At 47.2% G+C, this 21,598-nt stretch overlaps 1 protein-coding gene and 1 non-coding gene across 2 annotated transcripts; both read right to left on the bottom strand.

Moving 5' to 3' along the window:
- Positions 1-147: 147 nt before the first annotated feature.
- Positions 148-21,216, bottom strand: Atp6v1e1 (ATPase H+ transporting V1 subunit E1). Its single transcript, XM_057789646.1, has 9 exons — positions 21,060-21,216; positions 16,574-16,639; positions 11,715-11,824; positions 10,684-10,750; positions 7,823-7,912; positions 7,131-7,199; positions 5,197-5,291; positions 2,972-3,059; positions 148-667 (listed from the first exon to the last, which is right to left on the bottom strand). Exons 1-9 carry the CDS (start codon positions 21,090-21,092, stop codon positions 605-607), a joined length of 681 nt encoding a protein of 226 aa, XP_057645629.1. The 5' UTR covers positions 21,093-21,216; the 3' UTR covers positions 148-604.
- On the bottom strand, positions 12,381-12,483 carry LOC130890091 (U6 spliceosomal RNA). Its single transcript, XR_009058688.1, has one exon. It is a non-coding gene; the product is annotated as a U6 spliceosomal RNA (small nuclear RNA).
- Positions 21,217-21,598: the final 382 nt, after the last annotated feature.

The raw sequence follows: 21,598 nt of genomic DNA, 5'->3' as shown, positions 1-21,598 counted from the left end.
TTTCCTTTGGTGGTGGTGGTGGGTAGGGTCTTCTTTGTTGCCCAGGCTGGCCCCAAACAATGTTCGGCAGGTGTGTGCCACTGTGCCTGGCAAAACTTAACTCTCAAATCAAACCCTCGGTGCCTTACGAAAGAAGCGACAACCAAATCCACATCAACTTTTTGTTTTAATAAATAAAGAGTATTTGTGGCTTAGATTTTAGATCACGTTTACAGATGAGAACAATTAGACCCAAAGAGTAACAGTGAAGCGAGCGCCGCTGGAGGAATGCAAGCCCCACATGCACGTGACACCAATGCAGGGGACAGCATGCACAACTCACTCTAGACTAGACTAGGAGCAGGGAGGATGGGCCCTTCTGTGCTGGGGGCCACGCGGCACCATCTGACCCCTCAAGTCCTGCTGCAGAACAGTGCACAGCTGTAGTGTCAGATGAGCTGGGGCTGGGATCCTGCCCACACCACACGGCCGTCCCTTCTGTTGACATTGGGCATTAGCTGCAGAGGGTATCCACTGATTACCAGTATTAGAACAGAAAGAGGAAGCCACACAGATATCTGCTGCTCCAGGACTACAGCCTCGGACGAACTGCACCTCCCCAGGCTCAGTCCAGAAACTTCCTATTGGCATTTGCACCGAACAAGGCTCCCCGGACCTCTGGCATCATCTGTAAAGTCAGTAAATAAGGACATCAGATAGGGCACAGCCACACGGGAAGGTCAGAGCTAAGCCTGTCAGATCTGTCCTATCCACTATACCCTGCCAGAGGGACTTCCACAGCCACACTGTGGGCTCACACAAAGGACAGGAGAAAGAAAGGCCTGGAGTAATCACCGTGTAAGCCTGTCCCACCGTGACACAGGAACGGTGTGTGAACAGTGCTAGTGCATCACGTGGATCAGACACGTTCTGAGTGCCTCCAGCCTGCCAGGGGTGACCCACAGGGCACTCAAATGAAGTTTATGCTGAAGTCCTTGTTAGAACAGAAGGACTTTGCCTCAAATGTCTAGAGCTGTGACCAATCCTTTTTTTTTAATATTTATTTATTTATTATGTATACAATATTCTGTCTGTGTGTATGTCTGCAGGCCAGAAGAGGGCACCAGACCCCATTACAGATGGTTGTGAGCCACCATATGGTTGCTAGGAATTGAACTCAGGACCTTTGGAAGAACAGTCAGTGCTCTTAACCATCTCTCCAGCCCCCAGCTGTGACCAATCTTAAGGGTCAGATAAAATCTTGGCCAGCATCTCCTAGGAACTTGCAAAACTGGTTCCCACCTGCCAAAAGGAGTCATTTCCATTGCCTCTGGCAGAAAGGACATACGGCTGCCTGGATTCAATGCTCTGCAGGTCCCCAGGCTCTCAGTACCACAAGTCCACACTGGCATCCTCACCCCCCCAGGGTGTTCCCTCTGCCCCCATTTTTCTCACCATCCTTTCTCTCTTGCTCCCTCTTCTTTGTTCTATTCTCTCTTGTTATCACTAGCTCCACTATTCTCTCCCGCTCTCCTAGCCCTGGCCACATCCAGTCTGCTGGCCACTCTTTGTCTACTTCTTTCCCTCTTCCAGATGCCTGACTGCTCTCTCTCTCTCTCATATCCACAATACAACCTTCAACCATACCATGGGACAGTCATGTTGGAAGTTACTTTACTGCGCCTCCTCAAATATAATTTTACGTACTCCTGAAGAACCAAAAGGAGAGAGAGAGAAAGTGTGTGTGTGTGTGTGTGGCTAGAGATGGAACAGGGTTTTACTGCCTAGCCCAGGCTGGTCTGGAACCAGCAATCTTTCTGCTTTCTAAATGTTGGGATTATTACAGGTGTGGACCATTACATCTGGTCTGAAGTTGTTTTGTCTCCTTAGGAGACAGAGAGAGGGTAGGGAGAAGAGGGAGACTCTGAAAGACCCTCCATGCCCACATGCTGTGGAGGCCAGAGGGCAAGCTCAGGAACACACCTTATACTGGCTTGGGGTTTGCTGACTCAGCTAGGCTGGATGGCCAACAACCCCAGGAATCTTCCCGCACCGGCTTCCCTAGTGCTACAATTATAAATATGCCATCATGCCTGACTTTGTATGTAGTTTCCTGATACGGAACTCAGGCCCTCAAGCTTGTGAGGCAAACACTTTACTCACTGAGCTACTTATCTGCCCGGCCCAGGCCTGGAGTTCCACATCCACGTAACTCCCATCTGCACTACCGGCCGCCACAGCAACTCTGCATTACTGAAGCTGACACAGGAAAGCGTTATGGCTGCAAGTCAGGCATGTCCATTCCCAGCACAGTGCACTTCCTTGGAGACTGACCTCAGACACAGTGATCCTACCTCAGCTTCCCAAGTGACACCACTAACCCCCTGTCTGGCTAAACTACTCTGCTTTGAGACGGGTTCTTTGTGTAGCCCTGGCTATCCCGGAACTCACCCTCTAGACCAGGTTAGCCTCGGCATTCAGAGATCTGGCTGCCTCTAGACATGAGCAAACCACACCACTAAATCAGGGCCTGAGCAAAGTAGCAGTGCGGCTGCTGAGCGCCATGGCTGTCTCCTAGAGATCAGCGTGCAAGTGTGGAGATGTGAGAAACAGCAGCCTTGCATGCACTTTGCTATGTTCTTGCAGCACTTGAGAGCAGTGCCCGCTTGTTGTGGAATATTCCTTTACACTGTGAAGATACCTCACTGCAATTGGTTTAATAAAAATCTAAATGGCCAGTAGCTAGGCAGGATTTTTCAGGAGATGGCTGGAAAGAAGAAGCCAGAGGCATGATAAGTCACCAGCCAGACACAGAGTAAAGATAAAAAAAAGCCACAAGACAAAAAGTAAAGTAATAGAAATGGGCTGATTTAAGTTATAAGAGCTGGTCAGAAACAACAAGTCTCCTTGTGGTTATTTGAGAGCTGGCAAGGGGGACAGAAAAAGCAGGACTGCATCAGTCAAAAGGTAACCAGAAGCCTTCCGCACTCACCTGTTGGGCTATGAGGTCCAGCCGGCTTTCCAGAGTGTTGGAAACCTTTATCTTGCGATCCCCATTATAGATTTCAACTCCACCAGCTCTACAGAGAACACAGAAAAGCACAGGCTTGACAAGTGTTCATCCATCACGCTTGCACAACTCCCTCGGCATGTGAAGCGGACACTAACATGACAGCTTCAGCGAGAACTCACACACAATCACAAGTGACTGCTGAGCACAGGCACGTGTTACACCAAGCAGCTCAGTTGTAGCCAGGCTTCCCCAGCGAGTGGAAATTGGTTTCAATTATCATAGCTATGAATCAACAGGCAGCCTGCTGGAGAGGCCGCCCCTGCATACCGCTGACAGACAGGGAGGACAGGCTGAAGACAACAGCTATTATCTGCCTCTACCCAGTCCTCACTGTCACCCCACTCCTCGATGGCTCTCAGCACACAGGAGGTACACACAAGTCAACTATATTACAAGGAACCTCAGGAACCAGATTCATCTACGGCCAGTTCTGTCAATTACCGAGATAACGGACTAATGGCCTGGACGATGTTTGAGACAACACCTCACTAGGTAGTCCAGGCTAGTCTGGGACTCGCCATCTAACAACCGTCCTGCCTCTGCTGAGATTACTGGCATGCGCCATTATGTATAGGCTGGGAAAGGTTGTACTTTCTCCTTAGGACATTTCAGTGGATGACGGCTGCAGGCACAGCCACTCCCCCTTCACCCTCCACAATGACAAGACAGTGCTTTGCTGCCATCCCGACTCCTGGCTGTGTTTGGGGGGAATGTGAAGACAGCAGGGACAGGAATAAGCAGAACTGAATGTCAGCGTAGGTTTTCTCTCTCCTGGGTTTTGGGACACAGTGTCTGCATACAGTCCAAACTGGCTTCCAGCACTCTGCCCCTGACCCGAGTCAAAAGGCTGAGCAACAATAAACTATCTTATCTCAGCCTCCTGCACATGAGCCCCCAGGTTTTGTTTGTTTGTTTTGCTTTTTTTGTTTTTGTTTTTCCCCCTAAGAAAGGGTTTCTCTGTGTAAGTTGTCCTGGAACTCGCTCTGTAGACCAGGTGGCCTTGTACAGAGACTGCCTGCCTCTGGGATTAAAGGCACGTGCTACCAATACTTGGCTCTAGATTCATTTAAAAAAAAAAAAAATGCTGGTCATGAACTCTTGACAATCTCCTGCCACCCCAAATACTTCAATTACTATCAAGTGCCACCATGGCCGGTTTTTCCTATGTGTGTTTATTCAGAAATATTAGTGTACCTGGCTATATCAGTCATTTGAAGATACTATTCAATACTATAGTACTAAACTGTATGTATAATGGTATATATACTACTATATACTAGGTACTCTTTGGTGTTGGGGATGGGACCTAGGGTCTCACATCCATTAAACAGACCCTCTATTCTGAAACACACATGATGACAGTCTCCAGGCAGTATCAGCCGCTATACCAGTGAGTGCTGTCTAGACATGACCTCATTTGAATGTTGTGAAGAGTGCCAGGTAGCTGTACTTCAGTTGAATGAAGTCACCTGGGCATGGTGAGCCAGGCCTGTAACCCCAGCCTCCTGATTTCAGATTGCTGGAAACAAGACCAACTTGGTCTACAGAGTGAAAGCCTGTCTCGCCCCGTCACCACCAGAAAAACAAAAACAAGAAATCTCAAAGCTCAGTGAGATTAAGTATGGGGTCCAACAGTGCTCAGACAGTGGCCGGGTGGGGAAGGAACCCACATCTGAATCATCACAGTGTTCATGACTCCTGGTTCTATGTGGAGTAAGAAGAAATGAAGAAAAACCTCAAAGCTGCAAATCTAATACTAATGTCAGAGTTCGCAGTCCATTTTACATTCCTAAGTCTCACGTTCTTTCCACTAAGTTCAAAATGTGTCCCGTGATGTCCCAGGTCAGGCAGTGTGACATCAGATAAGCTCTGCCCACACTGGGAGTTTCTAAAGAGGAAGAACTGGAGCCCTGATGGATGACAGCCACAGGCTTCTGGGGAACACACCACACCTCGTCTTGCAGCCAAGACCTCAGCCAAGAAAACACTTTCTGTATTTAGGGCCGAGGAATAAACCCAGGTGTGGGCTTTACCACTGAGTCACCCCCCACACACACAAACAACAAAAACAAGACACTTTCTAAAAGGCTGGGCACCACAGCCATTCCCACAGCAAGAAGATCAACAACAGGAAGTCTCCTTACATTTCCTCAGGCAGGTAGGCCTCCTGGTCAATTTGGACATCGACGTCTTTTTTGGTGGCAATTTTATACATAGGAATTGCTTTTTGTACTGCGGCCTGGGGGAAACAAACAATGAAAGATTTTTAGGTGAAAGCAAACTTTGCTGCTGAGGACATATAACAGTGCCGTTCCCAAAGAAGAATGAAAAGCAAAAGCCTGCACGCAGGTGGGAGAAAAGACACAGGCTCACCTGTCAAGACTCAGTGGTTCTGGCCTGAATGAACACACCAGGGGCAGCGCCACAGAGCTCAGGTGTGAGTGAGGCAGCAGCCAGCCTGGTATGAGGAGCATGGGGGTGTGGGGGGTGGCTGCTGGCCTGACCTGAACTGGCAGCTGCAGAAGTGAGAGGGCACCGCTTACCAAGAGAGGTGCAATCCACACCCATTACAACAGCGACTACAAAGAAGTCCTAGACTGAAAAGCTGGTTGGGGTTAGGAACAAACAAAGCCTGCTCTTCTAGAAGGCCGATATAATTCCCAGCACCCAGAAGACAGCTCACACCATCCGTGACTCCAGTTCCAGGGGACCACCTCTGGAAGGACACCAGACACATATGTGGCACACAAACATACGTGCAGACAGAACACCCATGCACATAAAAATTTTAATTAAAAGGAAGTATTGCCGGGTATGAAGAGATACAAGAATCTTTGTGTATTGTAGGCAGAAAAACACAAGGCAGAGGCAGGTGGATCTCCGTGAGTTCAGGCCAGCCTAGTCTACAGAGTGAGTTTCAGGATAGCCATCAGCTACACCGAGAAACTCTGTCTTGAAAAACCCCGGGGTGGGGAGGGGGGAGAAATTTAAATTACAATTGCCTAAAAACTTTAAGGCCATTCCTAAAAAAATCCAACAGACTGAACTTAGGCATTCAGCCACCTCAGTCACTCAGAGTCCTTCGGCTGTGACTCAAGGGTGAGCAATACCCTGGCATATCACGATGCCTCAACTGCCTGCTCTACTGGACAGCAATACAAGCAAAGGGCCAGGCTCAGAGACACAGCTTTAGTCTCAGCACTGGGAGCCAGAGCTCTGTGAATTCAAGGTCAGCCTGGTATACATAACAAGTCCCAAGACAGCCAGAAACCAAAAGACAGAAGCAACTATCACAGAGAACCTTAAACCACTTTGTTCTACAGTGTGTGCAGAGGTCAGAGAACATGCAAAAATCTGCCTTGTCCTTGCATGTGGCTTTACCTGCTAAGCCATCTTGCCCATGCCTAATCTACCTTATTATATGCTGGAGACTTATTTGGCTAGTTTTTTTAAAAAAATAATTTATTTAAATTTATTCTGTGTACACTGGTGTGAAGGTGTCAGATCTCCCGGAACTGGAGTTACAGACAGTTATGAGCTGCCATGTGGGTGCTGGGAGTTGATCCAAAGTCTTCTGGAAGGGCAGCCAGTGCTCTTAACCACCGAGCCATCTCTCCAGTCCTTCACTTGGCTTTACGTCAACTTGACAAGCTAGAGTCACTTGGGAAGAGGGACTCTCATTGGGAAAATGTCTCCACAGACTGACCTGTAGCTAAGTCTGGAGGCCATTTTTTTAATTAGAGGTAGATGTGTGTGTGTCGGGGGCGGGGGGGGGGTGATCCTGAGTGCTGTAGGGAAGCGGGTGAAAGCAGGCATGGTGACACATGCCTTCAGTTCCAGCTAAGGCAGAGGACGAGGATCCAGGCGTTCATGGCCAGCCTGTTCTATATAGCAAGTTCCAGGTAAGCCAGGAATAGAAATATAATTAAACCCCGTTTCAAAACCCAGCAACCAGTAAGCAGCACTCCCCACAACTCCTGCCTCCAGGTTCCTCCCTGACTGCCTCAGTGACAGCATCCGCCCAGTGCAGGCAGTCTCTGACACTTCAGCCCCTTCAACGACAGTAACTAAGGTCTACCTTCACCAGAGGGAGATCCTGTTTTCTGCACCGCACAATCATCCGGGGCTCCAACAGCTGGTACAGGCCCTGGAAAAAGCAATCAGAGTCTGTAGTGGAAAACAGACAACAGCGTCCTGTAGTTCTTTCCGGTGTCGCCCAGAGCTCTGCACGAACAATGCAGTGTGAGGACACAAAACAGCAAGCTCCGTACCAGCACTAGACATGGACTGAAACCAGAGATTTTCAGTGCTCAACCGCGTCCCTATGGAGTCCTACTAGCTGGACTGAGGACAGATACTCTGGATTAACATGAGTAAAATAAAAGATTCATAACCCAGGAGCAAACAACTGTTTGAACTTTTTTCCTTCTTTTCCTAGTACTGTAGTACTAGGCAGCGAACCTGAGGGTCACTCACAAGCTATGCAAATATTCTGCCTTGACCACCGAGCTATGCCCTCAGCACTAACCATGGATTTAAAGTCAAGTATTTTAAAGGTCAAACCAAAGTGGGGAGGTGTAAAGCTGCAGGCAACAGGTAGATTTGACCAGAGGGTTGGAAAGAAAGGACTTTGTTGCCCCTGTACAGCACACACCAGACACAGGAAGAAGGAAAAAGAAGTTGAGGTGGGAAAACTGAGCTGGCCTCTGACAGACTTTAGAGGCTCCCAAGACTGCAGCTGTGCATGGCCAACTTGGCATAGAACCATACCTGGAGGACCAGCCCATCAAGCAGCACTTGGTATCTGGTAGTATCTTTCACCACCTTGCTGAGTCTCTGTTTTGCCTCATTTAGCAGATCCTACAGAGAACGGAAAGAGAAAGCGCTGTATGTACCCGTCACAGCTCATGCCCACTGCCTCACATCCCACTGCCGGTACTCACTAAACACACATCCAGAGACACAGATAATGTGCGTGTCTGTGCTACAAACACTGCAAGAAAGCAAGGAATGCGCCGGACAGTGTGGTGCACACCTTCAATCCCAGCTCTCAGGAAGTGAGTTCTAGGACAGCCAGGGCTGTTACACAGAGAAACCCTGTCTTGAGAAACTTAAACAGCCCAGGAAACACCACTTGAGTTTCTCTGTATATCTCTGGCTGTCCTGGAACTCACCCTGTAGACCAGGCTGGCTTTGAACCCAGAGATCTGCCTGCCTCTGCCTTCCGAGTGCTGATGAGAAACACCATTCTTATTCTTAGAGTTCTATTTAGCAGATCTGCTTGGCAGAAACCTATGGGACTGATGAACCTGCAAAGATCTATAATTATAAATTACAAAGCCTGTCCTTCCAATCCAGAGATGGAAGAAATGCTGAGTGTTTAAGGCCAGCTGGGACTACAGAGCAAGTCCTGGTCAGTATGCCGGTGTATGTCTGCATTGCTGGGATCCAGGGCCTGACTCAACTACAGGCTCTAGGGCTATTGGCACCTTGTCTCTAAACAAAGACAATCAGGCACATACATGACTTTATTCCCAGCATTCAGGAGACAAAGACAGGTGGATCTCTGAGTTTGAGGCCAGCCTGGCCTACAGAACGAGTTCCAGGATAGCCAGGGGTACACAGAGAAACCCTGTCTTGGAAAAAAAAAAAAAAAAAAAAAAAAAAAAAAAAACAACAAAAACAAAACAACAATCTGAGGGTGCAGGTCAGTCAGTAGTGTTTGCTTAGCATGTATGAAACTCTGGTTTAGACCCCCAGGACTACAAAACGGGCCACTGTGGTGCATCCTTGTAAGCCCAGCACTAAGTGGAAGCAGGAAGCTAAGAAGTTCAAGGTCATCCTTGGCAACACAGGGAAGTCTAAGCCAGCCCAAGGTACATGCTGGTATTTGGCATAGTGTGGGTTTCAACCCCAGTAACAGCATTAGACAATTCAGCTACTGTGAAAAGCCTGTATAAAGAGCCAGGAGTGGGACTCGCAACATGGCTCAGCAGTTTAGAGCACCGACTGCTCTTTCAGAGGACCTGGGTTCAATGCCTAGCACCCACACGTCAGCTCCCACCTGTTTGTAACTCTAAGACCTGACACCCCCACACAGATAGACATGCAGGCAAAACACAAGCACAAATAAATAATAAAAGCCAAGAGTGGCACACCTGTTACAGTCTCAACAAAACGAAACAAAAAAGCAAAACAAGAAAACCTTCCTCTGATGGATGGTAGTGGAGCAGGCCTTTAATCCCAGCACTTGGGAGGCAGACAGAGGCAGGCGTATCTCTAAATTTGAGGCCAACCTGGTCTACGAAGTGAGTTCCAGGACAGCCAGGACCAAGCAGAGAAAGGCTGGAACATTTCTGTCCTAGGTTACAGTATCCTGCACAATGTGGTTGCTTAAAACAGCTAATTTCCCTTTTGTTTCTGACAGTCACTATGCACCTGTGCCTGGCCTGGGACTCACAGTATAGTCAGGCGGCTTCAAACTTGCAGTGATTCACACCTTGGCCACCTGAATGCTGGGGATGCAGGAGGGCCCACTATGCCCCGTTTCATGTGGTGCTGGGGACTCTAGCTGCACCAGTGCAAGAGCTTCCAGACACGAGCATGTTCTCTAAGTTCCAATTCCAAGAATCCTAATACAAAGGAAAACAGTCCCCATGCTTTCCCAGATCCACTGAGTTTTCTGCTGTAGGATAAAAGAACTTGACAAAGTTCTTCTGTTTTGTTTTTTGCAGACAGGGTTTCTCTGTGCAGCCCTGGCTGTCCTGGAACACACTCTGTAAATCACGCTGGCCTTGAACTTAGAATCCACCTGCCTTTGCCTCCCTAGTCCTGGCATTAAAGGTGTGCACCTCCTTCGTCTTGCTAAAACAATCTTTCTTCTAAATTGAAAGCAGGTGTAGCTCTTAGTTTTCCATTCATGGCCCTATCTTCAGCCCCTGACTGTTTTATATGCCATTAACTTAAAAGGTCACTAGACTCAAGGCCAGACTATTACCATGCCATCATTTATTATTAATATCTAGTATAATTATTTGCTTAAAAAAATTTTTCTCTCTAAAAAATGCTCATAAACCTGAGCATATTGGTGCATGCTTGTAACTATACTCAGAAGTCTCAGACTCGTTGAATAGTGGTGGCATACTGTCTTTAATTCCAGCACTCAGGAGGCAGGAGGATCTCTGTGAGTTTGAGGCCAGGCTAGTCTAGAGAGAGAGCTCCTGACCAGTCAGGGTCACATAGGGAAACCCTGTCTTGAAAAAACAAAAATCAAAAAACACTCAGAAGACTCAGTCTGGTTGGGTAGTGGTGGCACACGCCTTTAATCCCAGCACTCAGGAGGCAGAGGCAGGTGGATCTGAGTTCCAGGCCAGCCTGGTCTACACAGAGAAACCCTGTCTTGAAAAGCAAAACCAACCAAACAAACAAAAGATCAATCAGACTGGAAGATCAATTAGGTCAACTGCATACTGAGAAGCACACTATCACAAAAGTAAGCAAACAAAAAAACACCAACCCAACCAAACACAACAGCAACAACAAACCATTATTTTGAAATGTTAACTAACGATTATCGTGGGAAAGTGAACAAGCATTTCACAGTTCCATAGTCACTAGAGCTAAGTACTCACAGCGATGAGGTCATCCCTTGCTCTGAGGACTTTGAGTCTTGCTTGATTCATCAGATTGGACATTTGACTACAAAAGGGATGGGAGACTATCAATACAACATCAAAAACAACGATACAGAAAAATACACACTTTCCATGGAAGCAGAGGACGCTGGGTAAGCAGTCAGCAGCCCTGCAGGAACCCTGCAAGTCTCCAAGCACTCTCACCAGTTTTGCCCTTCTTTTTTGATTCAAGGTCTCACTGTGTAGCTCTGGCTAGCCTCAACTCTACATAGACCAGGCTGTGCCGGAATCCAGAGCTCTGCCTCTGCTGGGATTCTAGAAGTGTACCCTATGCCCCGATCTTCTTCCATCTGAGACCAGGCTGTCCTGGAACCCAGAGCTCCGCCTCTGCTGGGATTCTAGGACTGTACCCTATGCCCCGATCTTCTTCCATCTGTTAGCTTTGGAGATAAGCCACAGACCCTGTCTATCACTGCCATTTTCAAACTCATGACTCTCATGTCTCAGACACTAGCTACCACCCCAGCTAAGGCTTCTGTTCCACAGTGACAGAAGCCCACTAACTTGCTGATGTCAAGAAGTAGACTCTCAGTTCAAGGCCAGCCTGGTCTACAGAGCGAGTTCCAGGACAGCCAGGGTTACACAAAGAAACCGTCTTGGGGCGAAAAGAAGAGGAAGAACTAAACTCTCAAGCTGTTTCGTCTTGTCTCCGTAGTTTTGAACTTTCTTAGGATGAAGAGCAGATCTCAGGGTGGAGTTTTGGGCCCTGCACAGGGTAAGCAAGCACCGTCCCACTGAGCTATTTCCTGTGACCTTGCTTCATTGCCCTTCAAACCTTCTTATGGCTGAGGACTGGCTAGGCTGGTTGGTGGAGCGTGTGGATAGTACAAGGCCCTGGAGTCAATCTCCAGCAGTACAGACATCACATATGGTGGCACATGCCCGCAGTCCCACTTAGAAGCTCTGGCCAACCTGGACTACAGACACATAGCTTCTTTAGCTCAGTGCATTAACCATCATCTCCTTACATTTTCTTCTGCTGCTCAATCTGTTTTTCTTTCTTTTCATAGTATTCCATAATCTTCAGTCTTTGGGTTTGCACAAGACGACCCTTCTCAATGTTGAACTCTTCTTCTGCCTAGAAGAATTAACATATATTAATTTAGAACATTCAATTTGGCTGATCATTATAAACATCCAGGAACCAGGAATATGGGAATACTTTCTTTCTTTTTTTTTAAATTTATTTATTTATTATGTATACAATATTCTGAAGGCAAGAAGAGGCCACCAGACCTCACTACAGATGGTTGTGAGCCACCATGTGATTGCTGGGACTTGAACTTGGGACCTTTGGAAGAGCAGGCAATGCTCTTAACCACTGAGCCATCTCTCCAGCCCTTTCTTTTTTTTTTTTTTTTTTTTTTTTGGTTCCTGTCCTGGAACTAGCTCTTCTAGACCAGGCTGGCCTCAAACTCACAGAGATCCGCCTGCCTCTGCCTCCCAAGTGCTGGGATTAAAGGCGTGGGCCACCACCTAGGATATATTACAAAGGTAAACCCTGATCCTTGAGTTGGGCTTATAGGTAGGATTTCTGGCATCAAGCATGGGCACTAGGCCCCCCAAACTTTTTGGATTCACAAGGTTGAGGATCAGTCACAAACAGGGTCCAATCATACTGGATGAGGATATCTAAAAATATGGAACGCTTCATGAATTTACGTATTATCCTTGAGCAGGGGCCATGCTAATCTCTGTATCGTTCAAATTTAGTATATGTGTTGCCAAAGCAAGCACCAGGAATACTTTCATATATTTACTTATTCCCTATGTGAAAAACTTAGACAGGGTTTCTCTGTGGTTTTGGAGCCTGTCCTGGAACTAGCTCTTGTAGACCAGGCTGGTCTCGAACTCACAGAGATCCGCCTGCCTCTGCCTCCCGAGTGCTGGGATTAAAGGCATGCGGCACCACCGCCCGGCTCTATTATAACTCTTATCTTCAAAGATTACTTTGTTGTGGGGGCTGGAGAGATGGCTCAGTGGTTAGGAGCATTGCCTGCTCTTCCAAAGGTCCTGAGTTCAATTCCCGGCAACCACATGGTGGCTCACAACCATCTGTAATGAGGTCTGGTGCCCTATTCTGGCCTGCAGACATACACACACAGACAGAATATTGTATACATAATAAATAAATATTTAAAAAAAAGATTACGTTGTTGGCCAGGCAGTGGTGGTGCACACCTTTAATCCCAGCAGTCAGGAGGCAGAGGCAGGCGGATCTCATCTACAGAGAACTCTAGGACAGCCAGAGCTGTCACACAGAGAAACCTTGTTTTGGAGGTGGGGAGGTGATAGAGGAGGGTCATCTGTCTACGTGTTACTTTCATTGGTTAATAAAGTAACTGCCTTGGCCTTTTGATAGGGCAGAATTTAGATAGGTGAAGTAGACCGAACAGAATGCTGGGAGAAAGAAGCAGAGTCAGTCAGATGCCATGATTCCCCTTCCCCAGATGGACAGTGGTTAGACTCATGCTGGTAAGCAACAGTTAAGTGGCAATACACATTAATAGAAATGGGTTAATCAAGATGTGAGTTAGCCAATAAGAGGCTAGAGCTAATGGGCCAGGCAGTGTTTAAATGAATAGAATGTGTGTGTTGTTATTTCGGGTGTAAAGCTAGCTGGACAGGAGCTGGGGGGGATGAAAAGCAGGCCTGCCCGCAGCTCCTTCTACAGGGAGGGAGGGATTACTTTGTTTTTTTTTAAATGTGTCTCCCTAAGTATGCAGGTGCTTCTAGAAGTCAGATGAGGGTATTAGATCCCAGAGGACTGCTGTTACAGGTGGCTATGAGCCACCCAATATAGATGCTAGGAACCAAACTCTGGTCTTAAATAGTGGCCATAATGCTCTTGACCAGTCTTTTTAGAGTTAGAAATCACATATTTTCTTTCCCTGGTCTTCAACATGTGGGCACTCCTCCCAGCACTACCTTCAGGTGCTTGGATTATGGCTTTTGTTCTGTCTGAGACTAAGACTAATGGAGCCACAGCTGACTGAGTTCTCCTGATTCTACATCCTAAATGCTGGGAATGTGCCAGATCCCTGTAAGAATGCTCTCGGTGGTCTACCAAATGTAGATGATTCTCATGCAGTAAGACCCTAACCGAATGTGGTGGTGCACACCTTTAATCCCGAAGCTCAGGGCAGGGGCAGGCAGACCGAACTTGAAGACTGGGATAGGTGAGATGGCTCAGCAGCCAAAGGCACCTGATGCCACATCTAGCAGGGCCCACGTGGAAAAGGAGAGAACTACCACATAAACACCATGGCACATGGCACTAATGTGCATAAGGGGTGGCCACACCACCTGGGAATCAGATCAGAGTCCACCCAGCCATCACCAGGGACGCTTCCTCCTGCAGGAGACACACAGCTGGACGATGTGCAGGGAGCGATAGACCTTGAACACTCAGTCCTAATGGGATGTCTTCATCAAACCCCAAGGAAGCGGGGCGAGAGGATTGTAGGAGCCAGTGGAATGCAGGACACCGAGGAAACAAGGCCTTCTACACACTACAGGACTGACACACACGAACTCATAGGTCTAAGTCAATAAAGAAGGAACACAAGCTACCACCCCTACCCCAGAGCTACCCCCAGCTGACCAAAGAATGAAAACGGCCCCACAGACTCAGGGAGCAGTATTATGGGAGGTGTGGCCTTGCTGGAGGAAGTGTCACTGGGGGTGGGCTCTGAGATTGCAGAAGCTCCTGCTACCTGCGGATCACGATGCAGAACTCTCAGCTACCTCTACAGCACCGCATCTGTCTGAATGCCACCATGCTTCATGATAATGGACTGAACCTCTGAACTGTAAACCACCCCAATTAAATGTTTTCCTTTATAAGAGTTGCAGTCAGGCTGGGGAGATGGTTCAGAGGTTAAGAGCACTGACTGCTCTTCCAGAGGTCCTGAGTTCAATTCCCAGCAACTACATGGTGGCTCACAACCATCTATGAGATCTGGTGCCCTCTTCTGGCCTGCAGACATACATGCAGAACACTGTATACATAAATAAATAAATAAAATTTAAAACAAAACAAAACAAGAGCTGCAGTATTCTTCACAGCAGTAGAAACTCTAAGCATTCTACATACAAACCATACTTAAGGGAGGCCCCATGCCTGGGACAGACGGACAACATAAAACAAATTCAATGGTACCTTGGGAGATGTTTTCTCTCATAATGCTTTACCTGGGCTTTTTTTTTTTTTTAAAGTTACATATCTATTATTGTTTTTGATTTTGTTTTTATGGATTTTGTGTACCTGTGTATCTGTATGTATACATGTATGTATGTATTATTCATGTTTTTTGTTTTATTTTCAATAAAAATACAGTGTATGGGTACATGTGCACACAGTAAGTGTAAAAATTGTGGGTTTTTTTCCAGTTTTTTGAGACAGGGTTTCTCTGTGTAGCCCTGGCTGTCCTAGAAATCATTCTGTAGACCAGACTAACCTCCAACTCATAGAGATCCACCTGCCTCTGCCTCCTGAGTGCTGGGATTAAAGGTGTGTGCCACCACTGACCATCATAAAAATTGTTTTTAAACTTCAAGGCATCTTCACCTAACAGGGCAGCCTGTAGTACATGAGATCCTGTCTCAAAAATAAGAACAAAAGAATTATGACTTTAGGCAAGCTACCAATTTAGTTATTTAAGGCTTGGAATAGGTATTTGAACTTTCACATTCTTTTTAAAAGATTTATTATTTTAAATTACATGTAGGTATGTGCTAATGCCCATGAAAGCCAGAAGCATAGGATCCCCTGGAGAAGGAGCTACAGACAGCTGTGAGCTGCCTGCTATGGGTGCCGAGTACCAGACTTAGGTCCTCTGGACAAGCCGTGAATGCTCTTAACTGCTGAGCCTTATCTCCAGCTCCTGAACTATCACATTCTACTATGAGTGCTAAAGACCTAGCTCATTTGGTAGAGCACGTGCGTGCATGCCATTCAATCCCAGCATGCCATAAAACAGGTAAAGTAAGTAATTCCAGCACCTAGGAGTTGGGAGTACAGAAGTACAGAACAGGTTTCTCTGTAGCTTTGGAGCCTGTCCTGGAACTAGCTCTTGTAGACCAGGCTGGCCTCAAACTCACAGAGATCTGCGTTCCTCTGCCTCCCTGAGTGCTGGGATTAAAGACGTGTGTCACCACTGCCCGCCCAGACTTCCCCCTCCGCTTTCTTAATGATTTCTTTAACTTTATTTTATGTGCACTGGTGTGAAGGTTTCAGATCCCCTGAAACTGGATCTTCAGACAGTTGTGAGCTGCCATATGGGTGCTGGAAATTGAACCTGGATCCTCTGGAAGAGCAGTCAGTGCTCTTAACCACTGAGCCATCTCTTCAGCCCCCCCTCCCCCCACTTTTAAAGGTGGGCAGTGGTGGTGCATGTCTTTAATCCCAGCACTCAGGGAGGCAGAGGAAGGTGGATGTCTGTGAGTCTGAGGCCAGCTTCGTCTACAGAGCCAATTCTAGGACAACTAGGGCTACACAGAGAAACCTTCTCTTGAGGAAGGGGAAAAAAAAGAAAGATATTTTCTTTTTTTTTTTTTTTTTTTTTTTGATTTTTCGAGACAGGGTTTCTCTGTGGCTTTGGAGCCTGTCCTGGAACTAGCTCTTGTAGACCAGGCTGGTCTCGAACTCACAGAGATTCACCTGCCTCTGCCTCCCAAGTGCTGGGATTAAAGGCGTGCGCCACCACCGCCCGGCCGAAAGATATTTTCTTATTGATCATGTGATGCGAAGCTAAACAATTTTAGCAGTAATAGTGCTTAGGAAAACCAAACAGCACAAACCTTTAGTTAACTTGAAAAATCTCACCTTTGCGTCGATTTCCTCTGCCTTCTCATTGGCTTCTTGTTCGATGAAAGCCATCATGTGCTTGATCTAGGCGGAAAGACATCATGTCTCAGTCAGGAGGAGGAGGACCACCAGGTTCCAGCCTGCCGTGTCTACAGGGCACTCTGCATAGCAGCCAGGGCTACAGAGCCAGTGCAAAGACTCAGAAGGTACAAGGCTGACTGCTGCTCCTCTCAAGCACCGCCTGGAACAAGCTGCACAGCCAAGGATGCTTCTGCAGAAACTGTGACCACAGGCGGCTCATTCCAGCTCCTTGAGCTTACTGTTGGTGCTCCCCTCCCGAGTGTCTAATATGCTCCTCCCTTCCACCAGTCTTCACGTGGCCACCGCCTCAGGTCCCAGCTTACCCGCCATCCCCTGAACTTCCCATTGCTGTGCTCCTAGGGCACTCTGGACCTCTCTACCAAACACCTAACATCTCGATTGTTTTCATATTTATTGTGTGTGTTAGGGTGTGCATAACCACCGAGGTCCGCCACCTGTTAAGCTCAGCTCTCTACTGCCACCATGAAGTCCCAGGGATTGCACGTTATCAGGCTCGGCATCAGGCACCTCACCTAATAAGTCAGCTGTCCTGGTTAGACACAACAACACAAGCTCGAGTGAAAATGGAGGTTTCTCTGTCTTGCCTTGTCCTGGTCGATCTTTAAAAAAAACACTTAATATCAATAATAAGCTGCTTGGCCGAACAGTTCTGGCTTATTACTAACTAGTTCTTCACTTCTCAATTAACCCATTACTATTAATCCATGTTTTGCCCTGTGGCTTTACCTGTGTTCTAATACATCTTGCCCCTCCAGCAGCTGGCTGGCATCTCTCCTGACTCTGCCCTTCTTTTTCCCTGTATTCAGCTTGGCTTTCCTGCCTAGCTATATTCTGCCTTGCTATAGGCCAAAGCAGCTTTTATTATCAACCAAAGAGAGCAACACATGTTCACGGAAGAGTTATCCCAGAGCACTAGAGCTAGTTATCTAAGAGGAAACCACAACTGAGAAAACTGTCCCTGGGAGACTGGCCTGTAGGAAAGCCTAAATGACATTTCTTAATTAGTATTTATGTGGGTGGTGCCACCTCTGGGCAGGTGGTCCTGGGATATTTAGAAAAGCAGGCTGAGCTGGGCGGTGGTGGCGCACGCCTTTAATCCCAGCACTTGGGAGGCAGAGGCAGGCGGATCAAGAGCTAGTTCCAGGACAGGCTCCAAAACCACAGAGAAACCATGTCTCGAAAAACCAAAAAAAAAAAAAAAAAAAAAAAAAGCAGGCTGAGCAAACCCTTACAGAGTCTGTTTCAGTCCTGGCTCGGCTGGACTGTGATGTGTAAGTGTAATGAGATAAGCTCTTTCCTCTCCAGAGTTGTTTTTGGTTGTGGTGTTTTAGCATACTAAGAAAAATGCTAACTAAGGGGCTAGAGAGGTGGCTCATTGGTTAAGAGCACTGCTGCTTTTCTAGAGGACCTGGGTTCAATTCCCAGCACCCACACAGCAGCTCACAACTGGAACTCCAGATCCAGAGGATCTGACACCTTCACACACACACATGCAGTCAAAACACCAGTGCACATTAAAAAGAGGAAAGAAAGAAATCCTAACTAATACAGAAATAAGCCATATTTAGAAAGGCAGGCAGGCAGGCATGGCAGTACATGCCTGTGACCCCTGCACTTGGGGAGCAGAGGCAAGTGGATCTCTTATGAACCAGTGCAGCAAGACCCTGGCTCAAAAACATAAACATACTTTAATAAAGTAATCAGCGTTACAAACGCTCCAAGATCCAAGACCTGGCTTCCTGGGTGAAACCAATTCAAACCTGTATTACCTGCCTTCCTTAGTGCTGGACCTCTGGGCTACAGACCCGCCTTGACCAGCCTAGCCTAGAGCAAAGGTCTATTTACAGTCAACCAGGATCTAAGACTGTGAGTCAACCCCTTAAGGACACTTAGCTCCACCCCTAAATCAGAAAAAAAAAACCCTTTTAAAACTGTGGGGTTTTTGTTTTATTTCTCTTTGATATCCCACTAATAAAGTTTTCTGGAGTCTAGTCCCTTAGAAAATCTTCTGTAATAAATGACAGAACTCTCTAGATAAAAAAGAAATAGTTTGTCCAGGGAAGGAGGTATATGGTTCAGTGCTTGTCCACCATGTGTGAAGACGAGTCAGCACCACACGGCCCCAAATCAAATAGGCCTAGAATTGAAAAAAAAAAAAAAAAACGTTTAAAAATGTTGGGAGAGCCGGGCGATGGTGGCGCACGCCTTTAATCCCAGCACTCGGGAGGCAGAGGCAGGCGGATCTCTGTGAGTTCGAGACCAGCCTGGTCTACAAGAGCTAGTTCCAGGACAGGCTCCAAAGCCACAGAGAAACCCTGTCTCGAAAAACAAAACAAAAAAAAAAAAAAAAAAAAAAAAATGTTGGGAGAAAGAGGACTCTAGGATTTTTTTTCCTGTTTATTTATTTTTTTGTGACAGGGGTTTTCTGTGTAACAGCTCTGACTGTACTAGAACTTGCTCTGTAAACCAGGCTGGCCTTGAACTCAGAGATCCACCTACCTCTGCCTCACAGCGCTGAGAACAAAGTGCACACCACCACCGCCCTGCTAGAATCTAGAATTTAAGCCCTACTATAAGCCTGGCACTTGGTCTATATATTGCTGAGAATATATTGAATAAAACACATTGTCCTTGGCCTGGGAGTGTAGCTCACTGACAGACCACTTGTCCACCAAGACCTGGGTTAGAACCCTAACACCACAGAACAAGCCCCCCTCAACAAGCAAACAAAAGACCTCTGTTCTCACAGGAGTGAGCACAGACTGCAGACTGCAAATGGGATTTCTCTCATTTTATATAAGGAAGAAATGGTTCTGTTCTAAAACCCAGTGATCATACCGCTTGGTTTCCGCACTGTAGCTTTCCTGTGGAGGCCTTGGCCTCCCACACAGTTCTAACAAGAAGTAGGAAGGGAACTGGGGGGGAGAACAGGTTAAAAAGAAGGAAGTGGATTGTGCGTAAGAGCAGGCCACTCTGCTTTTCCACTGCATCAAGTTTTTCCTATGCTAAAACCAGAAGCAGTGACAAATGCTCCAAAGCCCATTCCAAAGCCCATTTACTGTGAACATACTGTAGGGTTTCCTAAACTTCTTCATGGATGTCACCCTCCTTCCCTTCTGTAACTACCACAGCACCCTCTCTTCCCCACTCCCAAAAGGAAGAAGAACCTTACTGGTTTTGTTTTCTTTTCTTGGTTTTTTGAGACAGGGTTTCTTTGTGTAGTCCTGACTGTTCTGTAGACCAGGCTGGCCTCAAACTCACAGAGATCTACCTGCCTTAAAGGCGTGAACCACCACCACCCAGCAAACCTCACTGTTCCTCACACATATTTGGTTAAGGATGAAATGAAAAGGCATTTTTACTCGAGACTGAACCATCAAAGACAAAAATACAGCTTATCTAGGAAGATTCCCAAGCAGTTAGAGCGCTTCAGCCAGGAGTTTCCTGGTGTTTGGAGAAAACAATAGACTTAGTTTTCTAACTATGCAGCATTAAACCGCAGCTTTCAACTTTCTTTCCTGGAAACTCATGTGCAGCTAGGGTGGGGAGGTCTGCTGCACCTGTCATCCCAGCACTTGGGAGGCTGAGGCAGGGGACTACCTGGGCTATACATACCAGACTAGCCAGAACCACAAAGCAAGAATTTATTTCAAAACACTAAGGGAACTCCCCCCAATAAATGAATGGATGAGAGAGAGAGAGAGAGAGAGAGAGAGAGAGAGAGAGAGAGAGAGGAAGGAAGAAGAAAACTGGCTGGTAATATGGCTACTAAATGCAAAGTCCCTGGAGACGTTTTACAGTCAGCAAGACCAATGGGAAGCACCTTTCTCTTGTCATAGACCTGTCAGCAGCACCCTGTTTCTCCCTAGGCTGTACTTCAAAATGTTCCTAAGATTCTTAAATTAGGGTATGAAGCCCAGCGGGCCTGAAATCATGATTCAGCCTGACCTAATCATCATTAGGATTTCCCAAATGCGTAGCCCCGGTTCACACCACAAAGGTCCTCAAAGGCAAGCTGCTCTTTCCCAACAGTCTCTTTCCTATCATATACTGTGGGTCATTCCTTCGGTTTGGGAAAAAAAAAAATCAGGGAAAAGAAAAAAACCCAGCTTTCAGCCTTTGCACAAAACTCTGCCGGATTAAGCAGTGAGAACCCCAGGAAAAAGGCGGTTGCTGAGACGGGAGGCAGAGCCTAGTTGACGGCTCCGTGACAGCAAGTGGAAGCAGGAGACCAGCGGTCACGTGAGATGCACTGTAACCCCCCTCTCCCCGGGACCGCAAATCTTCCCCATGCACACGACCCGCACCGAGAGCTCCGGCCGCCCTAAGACCCGGCTCTGCAGGAGCCTAACACCAGCACAGCCCGGTACTACGGCCGCGCGGCACCCACGCCGGCCCTCACCTGCTTCTGTACGTCTGCATCGCTGAGGGCCATGGCGAAGGCGAAGTTCGGCCAAAAGACCGCCTCGAGACCGGGCTTTAAGCTGCGGCGGAGCAAACCCGAGACGAAAACCCAGCGGAGAGCTCAGCTTCCTTTACTTTATAACCCAGACTTCCGGTTCCTGTCATGTGACGAGGTCAGAGTCTTCCCAACCAATAAAAAGAGAACTGTAGCCTCGGAAATTCCGCTCTAGCCCCGCCCTTCCGTTTAAGCGCAGGCGTGGACTCTTTTTTTTTTTTTCTCCCGCCCCCCAGGTGACTCGTGACTGCTTGTCAAGGACAAAATACTTCACAGAGGGAGAGGACTTTAGAGAGTCTTGTGTCAGACGTTAGTCAGAATTATTTATACTTGTTCAGCGGTTGCTTTTGTAAAACAATTTTTCTTTTTTTTTTTTCAGGCTAGCCTCATCTTCCTGCTCCACCTGCCAAATATTGGGATTATGGATACGAAACATGCCTGGCTCAGCCACTGAATATCCCAGTTTAGATAATTTACTCAGA

This window comes from Chionomys nivalis, chromosome 1, assembly GCF_950005125.1.
Source record: "Chionomys nivalis chromosome 1, mChiNiv1.1, whole genome shotgun sequence".
NCBI classification, from domain to species: Eukaryota; Metazoa; Chordata; class Mammalia; order Rodentia; family Cricetidae; genus Chionomys; species Chionomys nivalis.
Note: the sequence above shows the minus strand (reverse complement) of the source record. Positions and strands in the feature narration are given on the sequence as shown.

Excerpts from the sequence above, each read along its gene's own strand:
- Atp6v1e1 (XM_057789646.1), bottom strand. The coding sequence starts at position 21,092 with ATGGCCCTCAGCGATGCAGACGTACAGAAGCAG. Across the intron at positions 7,913-10,683 it reads CAAGGGATGACCTCATCGCT|GATCTGCTAAATGAGGCAAA; the intron begins GTGAGTACTTAG and ends CGTTCTCTGTAG. Across the intron at positions 7,200-7,822 it reads TTGATGGGCTGGTCCTCCAG|GGCCTGTACCAGCTGTTGGA; the intron begins GTATGGTTCTAT and ends TGCTTTTTCCAG.